This window comes from Gracilinanus agilis, chromosome 5 (assembly GCF_016433145.1).
Source record: "Gracilinanus agilis isolate LMUSP501 chromosome 5, AgileGrace, whole genome shotgun sequence".
Taxonomy (NCBI): domain Eukaryota; kingdom Metazoa; phylum Chordata; class Mammalia; order Didelphimorphia; family Didelphidae; genus Gracilinanus; species Gracilinanus agilis.
Window position 1 is genome coordinate 54,948,417 of NC_058134.1, and position 19,546 is coordinate 54,967,962.

The window sequence follows — 19,546 nt, forward strand, 5'->3', positions numbered from 1 at the left end:
TATGGTTTTACTATCTATTTCCTTCTTGAGCTCTGCCAGTTTCTCCTTTATGAATTTGGATGCTATGCCACTTGGTGCATACATATTGAGCAGTGTTATTTCCTCATTGTTTATACTGCCTTTAATCAAGATGTAATGAACTTCCCTGTCTTTTTTAATCATATCTATTTTTACTTTGGCTTTGTCAGAAATCATAATAGCCACTCCAGCTTTCTTTTTCTCATTTGATGACCAAAAGCTTTTGTTCAAGCCCTGAACCTTAAACTTGTGTATATCCACCCGTCTCATATGTGTTTCTTGTAGACAACATATGGTAGGATTTTGGTATCTAATCCACTCTGCTATTTGCTTCCATTTTATGGGCGAGTTCATCCCATTCACATTCAGAGTTATAATCATCAGTTGTGCATTTGCTGACATTTTCGTTTCCTCCCCTATTCCTACCCCTTTTCCTTAAACTATATCCTTTAAAACCAGTGGTTTGCTATTAAGACCCTATCCCTTATCCCCTCCCTTGACTGACTTCCCTTCCTACCCACTCCCTTATTTCCCCCTCCTTTTTGTTTTTAATAGCCTTATGAATTCCCTCCCCCTTCTTTTCCCCTCCCTTTTTTTTGACCTCCCCACTCCCCCATTTCCCTTGATTTATCCCCTCTGACTTTCTCAGAAGGGTTAGATAAGAGTTTTATGTCCCAATGGATAGTATAGCTACTCTTCCCTCTCCAGGTTGATTACACTGAGAGTAAGGTTTCATTATTACCTCTTAATACTCTCTTCCTCTCCTACTTATAATAGTATTTGTCCCCTCTCCTTCCCATACCCTCTTTGTGTGTAATAGAATATCCTATTTTTCTTATTCACTCAAATTTCTCTTGGTGTCCCCTGCTATTCAACCCCTCTTTCCCATCCCCCATATCATCTTAGATTATTTAGTGTTCCACCCTCACCCTGTGAATTATTCTTCTGATTACTATAATAGTGGATACTATAAGAGTTCACTACAGAGAATTATACATAACATTTCTCTACATAGGAATACATATAATTAGATGTTACTGAGGCCCTTAGAAAGGCAAATTTAAAAATTATAAGTTTTCTTTCTTTCCCTTCTGTTTCTTATTTACCTTTTCATGTTTCTCTCGATTTTTGTGGTTGGATATCAAACTTTCCATTTAGCCCTGGTCTTTTCTGTGCAAATACTAGGAATTCTTCAATTTTGTTGAATGCCCATACTTTCCCCTGGAAATATATAGTCAATTTTGATGGGTAGTTGATCTGTGGTTGCAGGCCCAGCTCTCTTGCCTTTCTGAATATTGTATTCCAAGCCTTGCGATCTTTTAGCGTGGAGGCTGCCAGATCCTGTGTGATCCTGATTGGTGCTCCTTGATATTTGAATTGTCTCTTTCTGGCTTATTGCAAGATTTTTTCTTTTGCTTGAAAGCTTTTGAATTTGGCAATAATATTTCTAACCGTTTTCTTCTCTGGATCGAATGTAGTGGGTATTCTATGAATCCTTTTGATGTCTATATTGCCCTCTTGTTGTAGGACTTCAGGGCAATTTTGCTGAATAATTTCTGTTAGTATGGAGTCCAGGTTTCTATTAATTTCTGGTTTTTCTGGAAGACCAATTATTTTCAAATTGTCTCTTCTAGACCGGTTTTCTTGGTCTGTCACTCTCTCATTGAGATATTTCATATTTCCTTCTATTTTTTCAGTCTTTTCACTTTGTTTTATTTGTTCTTGTTGTCTTGAGAGATCATTAGCTTCTAATTGCTTAATTCTAGCCTTTAGGGGCTGGTTTTCGGCTCTAAACTTTTCGTTTTCAGCTCTAAACTTTTCGTTTTCAGCTATGATCTTTTCAATCTGGTCATTTCTGGTATTCAATTTGCTTATCAGTTCATTTGATTTCTGAGCCTCACTTTCCAATTGCAAGATTCTACCTTTTAAACTGTTATTTTCTTGCCAGATCTCTTCCATCTTCCTCAGAATCTCAGTTTTGAACTCTTCCATAGCTTGTGAGGAGTTTTCCTTATTTGAGGAGGGTCCGGATTCTTGTTTGTTCTCCTCCTCTGTTTGCTCAGTTGTCTGAATTTTCTCTGTGTAAAAGTTGTCAAGTGTTAAAGACTTCTTTTTCTTGTTGTTTAGCTTTCTCTTCTGAACTTCCTGAGTCTGGGTAGCCATCATTAGCCCAGCAGCTTCTCAGCTTTATCCTCGCCGCGGTCTTTTGGCTTCTGAGGTCTGAGATCTGGTTTTTACCAAGGTCAAGCCCTGTGGTGGACCCCCTTGCTTGATCCTCTGCTGGAGGTTCCTTTACAAGTCTCAGGGTGCTGCTTCCACAGTCGTATCCCCGTCTGCACTGGTTCCCCACTCAGGGTTTCAGAGCTTTGGTTCTTGGCTGTGTCTGCCTCCACCCACGCCTCCGCCGGGCCTGCGCTCTCCCGCGCTCAAATTTCGGGTGCGTTCTTTGGCTTATTGGGGTCCCAAATCTTGCTGCTCTCAAGAACAGGCCCTGTAGCTGCCAATGACTCGATGGGTGCCCAAAACTTGCTCTATTTCTTTTTAACTGGCTTCAGCACTATAGGTGTTGTGTGTGGAGGGGGTTGGGGTGGGGTGGTTGCTCAGCCTGCGATTTAGTGAGAGCTGTTTCACCCCTTTATAGCATGGAAATGCCCCGATTCCACGTACCTTCCACGCTGCACCCTGTTGTGGGGTTCCTCCGTTCGTCTGGACTTGTTTTTATGCCCCCTTGAGGAGTTTTGTGTGTTTTGGTCAGGAGAGGTTAAGAGCTGCTTTTTACTCTGCCACCATCTTAACCAGCATCCTTTGCTTTAAGTCAAGGGTAGTCTTAATTTGCGTTATTCATAAATGTATCATGTCTGAAAGGCCCCTGATCAGTTATTACAGTTTATCACACAGTTGGTTTACAAGGAAAAGGCATGCAAAATAATTTCCATTCTAGCCTGAGCCAGTTATAATTAGGAAAGTAAATCTATAGGAAGAAGTCCTATCTATAAGATGCTCCATAATATTTTTAATTATCTGCTGATTAGAGTTATTAATGTCTTTGTTTCCTTTTGTTATGGGATAAAGGAAACCCAACTTATTTGAAATATGAAATGATAATTCCACTGTGGTCCAAATACAAAAGAATATGTTTAAATTTGAAGCATATTCATGAATGCATGACCATGATTATTTGGCACCAAATAAAAGAATGAAATCAATTTTCATACATCTTGAAAAGAGAGAACACAAAAAAACCACAGTTTCCTGAAAATCAAGTTAACTCAGTCTCATTTTCATGACTAACAGCCTTTCTGCTTAAGAAGAAATAATAATTTTGTTTTATGTTATTAATTTCTTTGATTTTATCTCAACATTAAAAAAACCCTAACCTTCTATCTTAGAATCAATGCTATTTATTGGTGACCAAGGCAAAAGAGTGGTAAGGGCTAAGCAATGGGGGTAAATCACTTGCCCAGAAAGATAGTTAGGAAGTATCTGAAGTTTTTTCTGAACCCAGGACCTCCTATCTTTAGGCCTGGCTCTCAATCTACTGTGCTGTGTAGATGCCCTCTCCACACCCAGCACCCCCCCCCCCACCAGTGGTATCTTTTATTTATTTATTTACTCATCCACCCACTCATTCATTCATTCATTCATCCATCCATTCATTTATTTACTTGCTCATTTATTTGTTTATTTGTTTGTTTGTTTGATTGTTTATTTGTTTATTTGTCTTGTAAGGTTAACATACCCAAATAACTCCTTCCCTCTCTTCCCTCTCCTTTTTAGAGAGGACATCATTTGACATTATTTGTCTTACTTATTTCTGTTTATCGATTCTTTCTCTGGAGGTGGACAAATAAGTTATTCTTCAAACAATATTTTTATTGCTGAATATAATGTTCTCTCGGGTCTGCTTGTTTTACTCCTCATAATTTCATGTAGACTTTTCTATGCCTTTTTTAAATTAGCCTGCTCATCATTTGTTCCATCACAATCATATGCCACAATGTGTTTACTCCCAAATGATGGGCAGCCATTCAATTTCCATTTCTTGATCACCACAAAGAGAGCTGCTATAAATATTTTAGAACATGTAGGTTCTTTTCCTTTTTACCTGATCACCTTAGGAAAGAAACTTAATAATGTTATTACTTGATTAAAAGATGTACACTTTTTTATAGATCTTTGGGCTTAATTCCAGTTTGCTTTACAAAATGTTCACAGTTCACAGTTCTACCAATAATGTATTAGTATCCACGTTTTTCCACATCCCTTCTAAAATTCATTATTTTGCTCATTTATGATCTTAGTCAATTAGATATTGTGTGATGATAGCTCAGATTTGTTTTGGTTTGCCTTTCTCTAATCAATAATAGTTTAGAGCATTTTTCATATAGTTACATATAACTTTGATTTCTTCATCCCAAAACTGTTCATATTTTACAATCATTTTCATTGGAACATGCCTCATATTCTTATAAATTTGGTGAAATCCTCTATACATTTTAGATATGATGAGACCTCTGTCCAAGAAACTGTCTACAACTCCACCCCAAATTAATAGATTTCCTTCTAATCTTGGCTACATTATTTTCAATTGTACAAAACCTTTTTAATTTAAGGTATTCAAAATTATCCATTTTAGATCTCATAATCCTTTCTATCTCCCAAGCAGATTTAAGACTTTTAAGTGAAATCACACAATTATTTCATATGTATACTTAGATCAGTGGTAGTATTGATTAAAATACCATTCATTCAGTCTGGCATAGGGTCTGTATTACATTAGTGGAGAAATGGAATTTTGCCCAATTTTATGGGAGGTGACCTCACTTCTTATGCTTTCCCAGGGAAGGAAGTTGCCTTTGTTTTTCTATTGAAGAAATTTAATGGATTTTCTCTCTTGGAACTCTGCCTAGTGACTTGGCAGCATAGAGGGATTGTCCTATCTGCTCTTCTGAAAATACAAAACCAATGGGTGGTAATAATGTCTGAGGTGTGCCAGGGACTACTCCATTATTTTTAATATTTTTGACAGAGAATTCAGTAATGAAAGAGATGACTTGTTCATGTAGTGAACTGATTCAAACAGGAATAGTTAGCACCTTGGAGAAAACATTAAAAGTTTAAATAATTTTGGTGCATTGGAAAAGTCATTACAAAAGCTCCACTTTGTTGTTGAGGTTTCCCCCCCTAAGAACAAGAACATATTTGGCATTACAATCTGAGAAGGATGCATTTATTATTTCTGCTTTTCTGAATTTGGTTGTGAAATTTTTATACCTTAGTACCATGAAGTTGAACCTATGGAACATGTGCCAAAAAAGGCATACAGAGCCCTCTCTCTGGGTACATGAGCTGTTTCCTGCCAGAGTTTGTTACTAGAAAGGCAGAGGAACTCAGGAGGAGCTGCTTCCTTTCCCCTTTACACCATGCTGAGGACATTTTTTTCACCTTACATGCCACATTGCCTAGCACCCCAACGGGAGCTCTTCACATGTGGCAGAGTTGGGAGGAGAGGGGAGCATTCTGGCCACTCCTTTCCCCCTCTCAACATATGTCCTCATTTCACTCACCCCTCTGCCCAGCAGTCCAATGGGAGCTCTTCCTCCCCCTCTTTGGGGTAAAGCAATTGGGGGGGATGTTGCATGGATCCGGTGGAGGCAGGTCATGGCATTTGGTCTCTAAAATGCTTGCCATCATTGCCCTAGTACAATGGTCAGTTTTTGTGTATGTACCATGTAATACTAAAAAAGAGTATATTCCTTTTTATCCCCATTTAATTTTCTCCAGAGATCTATTAAATATAACTTTTCTAGAATTTTATTTACATCCTTTTCTTCTGTCTTGCTTATTTTTTTTTTGTTAGATTTATCTAGTTCTAAGAGGAGAAGGTCGAGGTCCTCTACTAGAATAGTTTTATTATCTATTTCCTCCTTAAGCTCATTTAGTTTCTCCTTTTAAAATCTGGAGGCCAAACCATATGGGGCATATATGTTAAGTGCTGATATTACTTCCTTGTCTATACTAAGGTAGTATTTTTAGGAAGGAAAAACAAACCACTTAAATACAAGATGGGAAAGAATGGCTGTTGCTATGTTGTTAATTCCATAACAAAAAAAGAAGTATAAAACTGAGATGAGTACTTCAAATCAGGAGCATCTTAACAAACTGACTATAATCACTCATATGTATAGAGCATGTTAAGGTAAATAAGTGGCCTTCCTCATAACAACCCTATGAAGTGAATGGTACAGGTATATTATTCCCATTTTACAGGTGAAGGCTTAGAGTGGAAAGTGAATGGGTCATAGTTGTCTCATTAGCTAATAAGCATCAGGTTCATAATTTGAACTCATGTGTCCTGACTATAAATCCAACACATTTTCTTCTTCATTATATTATCTCTGGTTTATTTTAGGGTTACCTTGAAATATTAACACTTTGAGGCAATTGGATAGGATTAGGCTAGATTATTTTTTAAGGTGCCGTTTTTTTGCACACATAATTTTAGAGCTTCACCTTAAAAAATAATTCAAAGGCTCTGCTATTTTTATTAGCCCAAACAAAAAATATATTTGAGAGCTAGGACTAGATCTCTAAAATTCTGAGTGTTTCATAGTAGTCAGTACTGGTCAGATCCTTTGTAGAGCAACCTGTCTATGTAGTTGTAATCACTTTAAACAAAGTCTGAAATGAAATGTTATCCATAGGAGACATTTTAAAAATCAAAGAAATTAAAGATATATAAAGAGAAGGAAAATGGAGTTAACATATCTAGGCCATGACAGTGGATTAGGTAATTTTTAAAACCCCTTCCAGACAAAAGGCAAATATGCCAAGCGCTGTGCTAAGTGCACAATGGAAAGACAGTCTTGCCCTCAAGAACCTTACATTCTAATGTCATTTTAAGGTAATGAGATTTCAGTAAACTTTGAAAAAGGTGAAGTTATCATTATATAAGAGGTGAGGAACTTTTTTATTTTTAACAAAAGAATGAAAATCATCATAAACTGCAATTAGGGATTTATTTTTTATTTTATTTTTAAAAATATTTTTCATGCTTAAATGATTCATTTTCTTTCCCTCCCCTCTTCCCTCCCACCTCCAGAGACAACAAGCAATTCCACTGAGTTGTACAAATGTTATCATTTGATACCTATTTCTACGTTATTCATTTTTACCATAGAGCAATCTTTTAAAGCCGAAACCCCAACCATATAAACAAGTAATAAGCAATGTCATAAGTTTTTCTTTTGCGTTTCTACTCCCATTGTTCTTTTTCTCAATGTGGATAGCATTCTTTCTCATACATTGGATAGTTTCACAACATTTCACTTTCCGTGTACAATGTTCTCTTGGTTCTGCCCATTTCACTCTGCATCAGTTCTTGGAGGTCTTTCCAATTTATATAAAAATCCTCCAGTTCATCACTCCTTGCAGAAAAATGGTGTTCTGTCACCATCAAATATCACAGTTTGTTCAACCATTCCCCAATCGAGGGACACCCTCTCATTTTCCAATTTTTTTTGCCACCACAAACAGTGCAACTATGAATATTTTTGTACAAACATTTTTCATTATTATCTCCTTGGGGTACAAACTCAGTAGTGGTATTGCTGGAACAAAGAGTATACAATCAGGGATTAAGACATCTTTTATCTCCCCAGTGACTCCAACAGTGCCTTACACACCACAAGCACTTTACAAATATTTGTCAAATTGTACTGAATTCACATGCATGTAGCTTTAAGATTTAGAAATTGATTTCCTCAAAACAACCCTTTGAGGTTGGTTCTCATGTATTTTTCTTAACCCTGTTTAATAAAGAAGGCAACTAAGCATCAGAAAGTTATGTGCTACATTGTTATCTAAACCTGAGTTGAACAGTATTAATCTTTGGACTGAGTTCTCAAAGATAATCATTGATTTTTGATTAAACAAGCATTTATTAAATGGTCATTATGTAACAGGTACTAGAGATACAAAGTCTATAAATTACTCTAAACATTTTCTCTTGTTGCCAAAATAATTAAAGTCATCAAGGAGTCTTCTGTTCTCCTAAATAGGCTGGCAATTGGGTTTTGCTGGGGTGAAGTTGGGTGTGTGAGAGGCTTTGCTGGAAGAAAATGAGGAAGCAAGATAATGGAAAGAGACTAGGACTTGCCATCAAAAGGATGCAAGAGTAGTTATTGCCATGAGAAACAAGTCTAAAAGAGTAAAGATGAAACATATTATTTGCCTCCTGGCAGACAAGTGATGAATTCAAATTCAAGAAAGAGACATCTTGGGACTTGGCTAATGTAGGTATTTGATTTGCTAGACTATGAAAATTTGTATTTAAGTAATTTTTTATTCTTTAAAAATTTTGCTCAGTGGTTTGAGTGGAATATTAGGAAGGACAACTTTTAAAAAATGTTTTTAAAATGATCATTACTAGAAAGAAATTCTAAAAGTAAATTGAAACCCCCCAAAGGATTCAGATCTTAGTTCTACTCTTTGCTAGTTTCATCACAAGTCGCTACGCTTCCTGAGCCTTTTCATTCCACTCACTGCGAAGAATCCTTGAGAGAATACCACTCAAGTCTGTATAACTTGTAGAATTGATTTGACGACCCATTGAGATACCATATATATAGCACTTTACAAACTATGAAGACTTTTTAGAATGTGAGCTGTGAAAACAGGAAGGATCTCCAATTTTGTCATAATAGGGAACCCCAGGGGAGGAACTCTCTCCCCCAAAAGAGACTGCAAACCCCTTTGACTTAGCAGGTGATTCCTAGAGGGCTACCCAACACAGGAATTCCAGTGATTTGCCCAAAGTCATGTAGCTAATAAATGTCAAAGGCAACATTTGATTTTAAGTTGTCTTGATGCTGAACCCAGCATTCTATCCATGTTATAACATTCCTCTGAAGTGTTATAATTGCTGTTGAAAAAGAGAAAAAAGTTTTATAATTCTTTTCTTATCTTTTTATATCTCCTTTCCCTTGTCCCCTTTTACTCATCCATATTTTCTAGAATCTAAAGTTTCTTTCTCATTGTTACTTCTTCGTGTGCACAATGTTTTCTTTTGACTACTTGGGATAGTCTGATGTCAATGAAATTGTTTCTACTTAGCACTGTGGAGCCAATGAAATGGTTTCCACCAGTCTGGGTAAGAAACTACATGAAGTACATGAAATAATAGGTGTGAACCTCAGCTCTGAGTTTCTTTCATCATAATCATGGATAACATGCCTTGTGATGGCTGCCTGTAAACACAAGATTGGATAGTAAATAACTAACCAGAAAGTACTAGTATTTTGAAATTCATGAATAAAAAATTGTTTTTTGAGAGCCAAGATTTTATTATCTAAGAAGACAGAGATTTCCACATTTATTTGGGGAAATGTGCTTTGCCCTTTTTTTGTCATTTTGTTGTTATTACCTACCTGCCTTTTAAAAAATTATTGTGTCATAAAATTTAGAGCTGAAAGGAATCTTTAGGAGAACTTTTAGCCTAATGGTTTTCAAACATCTTGGCCTCAAGAACTCTTTATACTTAAGTTTTTGTTAATGTGGGTCATATCTATCAACATTTTTCATATTGCTTGGTGGCACAGTTGCTAGAGCTCTTCGTCTAGAGCAGGGGCCGGCAACATATGGCTCTTTCTGCAGGATCCATAAAGTCAATTTTTTTTCAGGTGCTGTTATAGGAGCGGCACTGTGAGCACTGGACGGCTCTCACAAAATTACATTTTAAAAAATGTGGCTTTTATGGCTCTCACGGCCAAAAGGGTTGCTGACCCCTGATCTAGAGTCAGGAAGACCTGAGTTCAAATCTAGAATCAGACACTTAAATGACTGTTTGGCTCTCTCAGTTTCCTCATCTGGAAGATGAACTGGAAAATGAGCTGGCAAACTGCTCCATCTTTGCCAAGAAAATTCCAAATGAGGTCATGAAAAGTCAGACACGACTTAAATGAATGAACACCAACCAAAAGAAATGAAAATTGATACATTTTAAAAATTTGTATCTTTGATCCATTTAAAATTAACAATAATAAACACACATGTTAACATAAACAACATTTTTACTAAAAATAGCTATATATTCCTGAACAAAACATATTGAGGTTTTTTTTTTTTACAAATCTCTTTGCTCTATGGCTTAATAGAAGATAGCTAGATTCTCATATCTGCTTTTGCATTTGATCTTTTCCTATGTTGTTGTGTTATTTTGCTTGAAGTATATGAAGAAAATCCAGCCTCAGACAGATATGTAACTGGAAAAGAGAGGAGCTTTTTAATAAGCAAGTAATGTTTTAGTATTATTATAAAAAAATGTTGGTCCTAAAGACCTGTTGAAAGAGCTTGGGCACCCAAGGGCTCCTGAGAGTCTTTAAGACTTTGAGAACCACGGATCTAATCTAGTCCTTTCATTTTACAGATTAAAAAAACTAAGTCCCAGAGGGTTTAGCTGCCAGCATTTGAATTAAGATCCTCTGACTCCAAATCCGATGACCTTTCTCTTCCCCACCACTCACTATACCATGCTGGTCCTGAATTTGACAGGGCAACCATGCTCATTTTATTTACCTTCAGTTTTTCTGTATAGTCTTGAAACTGCCAGCTCGGTATTGGGGGGAGGTGGGGACTCGGGGTTGAATGGGACAGGTAGTTTCTATAGTAGTTAAACTCTACCACAGATCCCATAAGAAAGCTCATATACCCAGCTGAAAGAGGTAACAAGACCTAAATTTGTCAAGGAGATTAAAGACCCTGAGTGGGTTGTAATTTTGACTGATCTTCATGATGCCTTCTATATCTTGAGGCTGAGAGTTTTTCAACTGTCAGCTTAAATGTTTGTTTGAATATTATTCATACTTCATAGCTAGGAGGTACAGTGGAGAGAGCGCTAGTCAGGACTGGAGTCAGCAAGAATCATCTTCCTGAGTTCAAATGTGGCCTCTGACACTTCTTAGCTGTATGACCCTGGGCAAGTCACTTAATCGTATTTGCTTAGCCCTTGCCCCTCTGTCTTAGAATTGTTACTAAGATGGAAGATAAGGGTTTATAGAAATAAAATAAAAGATAAAAATGTTGCAGAAGCTATGTCCATTGACCTCACGAGTCAACTATTCTCCAAGGAGAAAAATTTATGCTGCAGTGAGAATATAGACCGATTTCAAGTCAATATGCATTAGATCTTCAGAGAATATTTGGGTGACATTTTATATACTTGGGATTGCCCAGTTATTGCTCATGAGGGTGGGTATATGTTTTAATTGCTGCTGTCTTTCACAGGTACAACACAAATTTAGAAGAAGCTAAAAAAATCGGGATAAATAAAGCTATCACAGCCAACATTTCAATAGGGGCTGCCTTCCTTCTGATCTATGCATCATATGCACTGGCATTCTGGTATGGAACCACTTTGATTCTCTCTGGAGAATACACTATTGGAAGTGTGCTCACTGTAAGTGTGTTTGCTTATCATTCACTAGAGAAATTATTGGGGAATTTGTTTTGCTTTAGTAAGAGCTTTAGTTAGAAGAATGGGAGAATAATACCATAACAGTTTCAAGTAGAAATATAAGGTACCCGATTTTAAAAGTAGAAAAGAAATTGGCTATATCATGAAATTAAATTGCACTTGCCCGGGAGTTAAAGGTTCTGGGTTCCAATTCTGCCTCTGAGATTTGGCACCAATGTAACCTTGGACAATTCACTGAAAGCTCCCACTGGCTCATGTGTAAAATGAAGATGTTGGAATGGATGGCCTCTGAAATCCCTTCCACTTCGAGATCTGTGACCCTCTGATCATATCTTCAATGATTCTTATCTTTTTGGGTGTTGCTCAGATTAAATGGTATAGTGGGTAAAATTCCTCAGTTCAATTTTTTTTTATTTTTTAAATTAACTTTCATTTGTTTTCTCCCTTCTGTACCTGGCTCCATTAGGAAAAAAAAGAAAAAGCCTCATAACAAATACCATTTTTTTTTAACCCTTAACTTCTGTGTATTGGCTACTAGGTGGAAGAGTGATAAGGGTGGGCAATGGGGGTCAAGTGACTTGCCCAGGGTCACACAGCTGGGAAGTGTCTGAGGCTAGATTTGAACCTAGAGACCTCCCGTCTCTAGACCTGACTCTCAATCCACTGAGCTACCCAGCTGCCCCTCACAAATACCAATTGTTAAGCAAAACAAATTCTTACATTTGCTATGTCCAAAAGTTAAGTTAAAAATATTTCAAACCCTAATAAAATTGATTAAAAAAAAGAAAAATTATAAAATACTTAAAGCAATTAACTTTTAGCTCCTTGTTTTATAATACATTTTATGTCTGTGCTTGCTAAAACTTAGTCATAACAATAACATTTTTGTCCCCTTCCAATCTCTGTTCCAACTGCATAACCAGCAGACTTTTTTCTTGCTGCTCATCTAGTTGTAGTCAGTTTACGTGACCTCTCTGCTTTACAAATAAAGCTACTACAAATATTTTTGAACTGCTCTTTTTCCTTTTAATAACATCCTTAAGCTATAGCCCTAATGTTGGGATCATGACAAGAAAAGAGATAATGATTATTGCTTATTGCCTGAGAGTTCTTCAAGAAGATTGTGCCGATTCATAACTTCACTGGCATTGCAAGAATGTTGCTTTTTCTTCTTTTCTTTGGGATTAAGTGACTTGCCTCAAGTCACGTAGCTAGGAAATGTCTAAGGACAAATTTGAACCCACTTTCTCCTGACTCTAGTCCTGGCCCTTTTTAACAGACTTGACTCTGAATGACCCAAAAGAACTGACAGAGGCAAACTGAGTCCTCTTGGTGTGATACCAGTATTGTTTATTTTCTGGAAGTATGGACATGCATGTGGAGCAAAGAGGACCTAGTCTCAGCTATATGAAGACAGGCTACAGCAACACCTTAATTATAGGGTCTTTGAGGAAATTGGAGTTTGAGAGGTAAACAAAGTCAAGGAAGAGTAAGAGAGGGTGCCCAGAAAGAGATGTTGCTCATTAAGACTCGGATCATAGATGTTTTGAAAGGTCTACATCTGAGAGACAGAAATGGATGGATTCTGAGTCTATAACTCAGAATCAACATAATGGTGGGAACCGTCTGAAGCTAGCTGGATCAGCTTTGTTATTGCAGACGTGCTTCATCCTTCTGGGGTCACGTAAGCACTTTCTCAAGGCTTTGCAATTATATCAGAGGTATTGCTCCCCCGTCCTGTTCAATAGTTATTACATTTTCTTCCTCTTGTGTATCTGGGAAGAAGGCAGCTCAAATGCAAAGTTAGAATCTAAATTCTTTCCTCAAACACTATCCATTATGTTACCTACTTGCCCCCTTCCTCTCATTTCCCCACAATCACACTAACATGAAGCATCATTAAAAACAAAATAACAATAAAGACAATATCATAGGTAAAATGCTCAGGCTCAAAGGGAGCTTAGTGGTCATCTAGACAATGTCTTCATTTTTATAGATGATTAATGACTTATATAAGGAAACATAGAGAGGAAGTAGAAGAGTTATGATTTGAACTCATGTCCTTTGACTCCAAATCTAGCACTTTCCCCTCTCTCTCTCCATCAGATCTGAAAAGAGTTCATGATAAAGTGGGAAATATTTTAAAATTTCTTTTCTAATTCTTTACATTTCTTTTTTTTTTTAAATCAAATGTCATTTGATCATTGAATCTGTTAATAAACAGATAGTGCTCTTCAAAGTTTTGTGTGTTAGCTCCTTGGATTTGGGATGCCATCTTTTTATGTTATACTTGCTATTGAAGTTCCCTTTTCCCCAATCTGCTTCTATTTTTTTTTAATGATTGGCTTTGGTGTACAATCTTTCATTTGTAAATAACCCAATCTATCATGATTGCAAATAACCTTTTCCCATCTCGAATACAAAAGTTTCTCTTCCCCTCAATGTAGGGGCATATTTTTTCTTCCAGTTATGTCTATATGACAGATAGAGAGATCATTGATCTAATTAAAATTTGTTGGAGTGCATGGTGTGTGGAGTATCCATTTAAAGGCCTTTTTCCCATATTGCCACACAAATTTCCCAATAATTTTTATTGAATAAGAATTTCTTTCCCTAGTGTTGCTATTGCTGTTGTTGTTAATAATCTTGGGGTATCAAAAACCAATCTGATTTATATCTTTTAGTTATTTTCTTCCACTGTTTAATTTGTCTGTGTTTACTTGTAGTAGATAGTTTGGGTAATTGCTGCTTACTTTGAGTATTTAGCATATTTTGAGATGGAGTGGGCTCTGCTCTCCTGACTTAGTAATTATTTTCTTTTTTATAATTCTTCTCCATTAATTTTTCTATATAGATTTCCTTGGTTTATCCAATCCAATTTTATCCAATTTAATGGCTAAGCCATTGACTTATGACTTATATATACTATCCAGCCTGTGTATTAAATTGAGAAAAATTATATTATAAAGTATTGATTTAACCTTACCACAAGTCAAGTGAAAAAACACTTATTAAAAGCTCCTGTGTGTAGGGGATAGCTGGTGACTCAGTAGACTGAGAGCCAGGGATAGGGATGGGAAGCCGTGGGTTTAAAATCTAGTTTCATACTTCCTAGCTGTGTGACCTTGGGCAAATCACTTAGCCACCATTGCCTAGCCCTTACCACTCTCTTGCCTCTGAACCAACAGCAGGTCTTGTTTCTAAGATGGAAAGTAAGGATTTAAAGAAGATCCTATGTGTCAGGTACTGTGAGGAGAGAGATGGGAAAAGGAAGGATATGAGGAAAATTTGGAAACATCTGCACTCTAAGAATGCTTCAGCTCATGGGGAAAGATGTAGAGAGATAATAAGATATAGGGCAGAGCCCTTGAGGACAGCTTGCTACAGTGTTAACAGTTTTGGCTTTGTAGGACCTGAATTCAAGTCTCACTTCTGATACTTCCTGGCTGTGTGACTTTGGCAAAGTCGTTTGCCATTTCTGATCCTTAGTTCTTTCAGATATTAAAAAGGAAGTTACCTTTCTGTCTTGTTCATTGTACAGTCTCAAATCCTTATCATTTCTACCACTTGTCTCCTATTCAGCACACTTCAATGATTTCTCATTAATTATAGAATATAATTAGCCTAACCTTTAAAGTCTTGATGGAATCTAATGTCTTACCCAGCTTATCATTGGATATTTCTTTCATCCATTGATTCTTGGGCAAACATTAACCAGGGTTGGCTAGTGGGAAGAACATTAGTCTGGTGACTGGCCTGGGGTCAGACAATAGAGAAACATCTTTTCCGATTTCAAATCCAGTGTTCTATATCTGATACCACCCAAGAACTTTCTGTTTTCCCAAGACTTTTCCCAAATCCCACATTCCTGTTATTGGACCTTGTGTTTGTTTTACCATCATTCTTTTGGAACCCAACCATGCCACAGTGGGTGTAGTCTAGCTTGACTACACTCGCCTCAGATCATCTCGTTTTTTACAGATGAGGAAACTGAAACTTAAAGAGATTAAGTGAATTGGCCAGGAAGACATGGCCAGATATGGGGCTGCTTTCCCATTCTTTGTTTGCCTCATCTCCCAGCTGCCTCCTGCCAAATCTCAGGGTAGATGGTGGCTGTACCTGGCAGAAATTTTCCAGAATACAGAAAGATGTATGTTACTTGGTTTACCTCAGGAAATATTTCAGAGATTGATATAACAGTTGTTTGCTCATGTTAAAGACTACGGGAAGTCAAAAGCTTCAATTTTATGTAAGACCTGCTCTGGGCCTCACCTCCACAATAAGGCCAGACTAGTGGATTTCTATTATTCCTTCATTTTCTAAAATGTCACATTGAATTAAGCCAAGGACAAAATCCAGCTTGTAAAAATAGCTTATATCATAGCTGATCATGTTTCCATTTAGAGAGCATCTTTGCCCTAATCGGATGAACTTGAGGCAAAAAGAAATGAATACAGCAATGGAAAGTATCCCATAGTCCTTTATAAGCATGTTAGAAAGTGAGGGCTTGCCTTTTGGGAGAGGGCAGAATGTTTCATTGGTATCTTTTCTGAATACAGTTTAAAAATGAAGGAAATGATCTTCCAGGGTATTTGATAAGCATTCATCATAGAGAGAACAGCTTTAAAAATGATGCCTTCCATTTCAGTCACAATTTATACTTTGTTTATAAGACTGTTCATAAGAAGTGTAAATAAGCTTTAGTTGTGTTTATTATACAAATCCAGACTGTTTAAGGTTGGAAAAAGACTGAGAATAGCAATAACGGTGAGGAGAAAGGGCTGAACCCAAATGCATTTTTATTACATATATATATATTTTTTTTTAATTTTTTAAAACCCTTACCTTCTGTCTTAGAACTACTACAAGTATTGGTTCCAAGGCAAAAAAAAAAAAAAACTGGTAAGGGCCAGGTAAGTGAGGTTAAGTGACTTGTCCAGGGTCACACAGCTAGGAGGTATCTGAGGTCATATTTGAACCCAGCTCCTCCCAAATCCAGGCCTGGGGCTTTATCTATCAAGCCACCTAGCTGTCCCCAAAATACATTTTTTTTTTAAAAATAAGATATCTTAACACATTCTCTTCAGTGTTGCCAATAGCCAGAATTCCATCCATCTAAAAACCAGCAAGCTTTACTGTAGTTAATAATATTAGTTCAAAATAAAGGTCCAAATGATGCCCAAGACCTAGTCTTTCTCCATCAATGAGGCATATAGTTTCATCATTTGAGTTATAGTTCACATGTATGTACTGAGTGCCAATCGTGTGCAAAATATAAGTTAATTTTTACATAACTCTGGTGTCTCCCCATCTTCCTTGCTGTCATTATCCCAACCTTTTATGGTCTTTTCTTCCCCCCCACCCCCCAATACCTTCCTCATGGACTTGAATATTTATGTTAAGGATTCCTTGTATAATCTGACCTCTCAAACCCTTCTTTTGTGTCTTCTCCTTCTTCACCTTATTTCGACTTCACTTTCTCTTGGAATTATACCACCTCCAGAATTTGGAAATTTGTAATTCTACTTTCATGCCATAACCTCCCCCCCCCCAATATTTTCACATCTGACGCTTTCCCCCCAACAGTCAGTCAGGCATTCGCCCCTATTCTGAGTTGGGCCTGACTCTGGCTAGTCCCCTGAGAGTGTAGATCTGAGGTTGGAATGAAATGAGACATTTTTAAGGTTGCGACAGCTAGTAGCAAGAGATTGCGTTAGCCATAGTAGAGGAAGGATACGCAAGGCTTATTACGGTGAATATGGGGAGTTAATCCATCGGAGAGTAAAGCTTCTCTTATTCTCACTAGTCAGGAACTAGGGAAGCACACAAGCATGGCACAGGCTCTTCTCACTCAGATGTCTCAGATGTCATAGCCTGAGCCTTTAGGCCCTCTGAGTCAATCACCACAGGGATGGTTCATGTCCCTTTTAAGGGGGAAAAAAGCCTAGCTTGCAAAGGGTTGGGAATGGGAGGATTAGGCTACTACTCCACCCACAGTCAGCTATTATTAACTTATTCCAATTTCCCCAGCTGGCTTCATTTATCTCTATATCTAGCCTTGATCTCATAAGCTCTCCCTCCGTCCCTCCCTCCCTGCCTCCCTCCCTCTCTCTCTCTCTCTCTCTCTCTCTCTCTCTCTCTCTCTCTCTCTCTCTCTGTGTGTGTGTCTCTCTCTCTGTGTCTCTCTCTCTGTCTCTCTGTCTCTGCACTGTCTCTCTGTTTCTCTCTGTCTCTCTCTCTCTGTCTCTCTCTCTTTCTCCCTGTCTCTCCTTCCCTCCTTCTCTTTCTTTCTGTCTCTGTCTCTCACACACATAGACATTCAATAGTTGTCCCCCCATTAGAATGTAAGTTCTTTGAGAGTCAGGATTGTTTCATTATTCGCATGTGTATCTCACTGGCACATAGTAGGTGCTTAATGCTTGTTGATTGATTGCTGGATCTATGGAGTCTCTTTCAGTGTTAAATGTTATGATCCTATGATCTTTCTGTGGTTCCCAGNTCTCCTCTCCTCTCCTCTCCTCTCCTCTCCTCTCCTCTCCTCTCCTCTCCTCTCCTCTCTTCTTCTCTCCTCTTCTCTTCTCTCTCTGTCTCTTTCTGTCTCTCTCTCTCTGTCTCAGTCTCTGTCTCTCTCTCTCTCCCTGTCTCTGTCATTGTCTCTCTCTCTCACTCTTTCTCTCTCCCTGTCTCTGTCATTGTCTCTCTCTCTCACTCTTTCTCTCTCCCTGTCTCTGTCACTGTCTCTCTTCTCCCCTTCCCCCTTCACAAACACAGAGGAAAGAATAACCTTGAGATCAGTTGAATGGCAGGTTGAAAATCCGGCAAGGGAGTCCAGCCCTGGATTTACTCTCTAAGAAGATAGAAAAATAGGAAGTGCCTCACCAAGCAATCCATATTAAGGGGCCCTAGGGTATCCATGGTAGAGCTTGGAGGCCTTCCCAGTTCAACAGGCAGTTTTCCCCAGAGAGATCAGCCAGATTCATGGTACTCTCCAGATCTTGTTCAAAGTACCCTCTGGGTTTGCATCTACTAAAAACCATGACTCACAAGCCCCTCCCGATACTTTTATACTTTTAGTATCTAGAGGACATAGTTCAAAACAAAGGCTTGTGGTGACAAGAATGGATATAATAAAGGGGTTCACATATAGGGAACTCATGTAGGTGAGGCTCCCATGAGGAGAGGCAACTTGGGCCCCTGTACCACATGGCAGTCCTTTCTGGACCTGGCGTCTTTTTGATGGCTGCCAGCCACAGTCCCATTGGACCCAGGGTTTTAGTGCTTCTCACTATTCTCTAGCTTCAACTAAATCCTTTGGCTTATATTGCTCTCTCTTTAATGCTTTTTTATTTTAAAAAATGCTTAGGGGATTGTAGAAAAGGTAACATACTCTTTAGGACACAGAACAGGGTTATCTAAGCTGAGTGCCTTCAGACTCAGTCTACATGAAGACTAAATGCCCAAGTCTCTAGGTTTAAGGTCTTTATGGGCAGTCTTACTCTAATGCATAGTAAGCATTCCCCATATCTTCTAGTTTTAATCTCTGAAGGCTTAGAAATGCTTGCAAAGGAGCAGTAACTACCAAACGGTTCTGGGTTCAGGGTTTTCCAGTTTTCTAACTCTAAACACCTTCCATTTTGCATGTGAGTGGGCATGAAGTAAAGGGGAAACTACATTAGCATTTCAAAGGCCATGGGCAAAGTCATGGCTTCCCTACCTGGCCAGCTAAATGATAAAGGGATTTTGAACTCACTGCGTGTCAGCTGTCCATGAGGTAGAATTAATTGTTTGCAAATTTGTAGAAGGAAGGCCAAGCAACCTTTTTCTAAGATTTATTAGAATTTATTTTGAAATGCTAATAAATACTATTTTAAAAGCTGCACAATCTCATATTTTGCACTTTAAAAAGTACTGTATTTTTTTAAAAATTTAAACAGTTACTTTCTGTCTTGTTTCAATTCTAAGGCAGAAGAGTGCAAGGGATAAGAAGTTAGGGTTAGGGGACTTGCTTATGGTCACACAGCTAAGGTTAAAATTTGAACCCAAGTCCTCCTGATT

The 19,546-nt window shown here is 37.8% G+C and overlaps 1 protein-coding gene across 1 annotated transcript in view; it reads left to right on the forward strand.

Moving 5' to 3' along the window:
* The window catches only part of LOC123249803 (ATP-dependent translocase ABCB1-like), a 107,192-nt gene that overhangs the window by 40,161 nt on the left and 47,485 nt on the right, over nt 1-19,546 (forward strand). The window contains exons 8-9 of the mRNA XM_044678917.1: nt 10,600-10,631; nt 11,302-11,473. Coding sequence (XP_044534852.1) covers nt 10,600-10,631; nt 11,302-11,473 — 204 coding nt within the window. The remainder of the gene's footprint in view (nt 1-10,599; nt 10,632-11,301; nt 11,474-19,546) is intronic.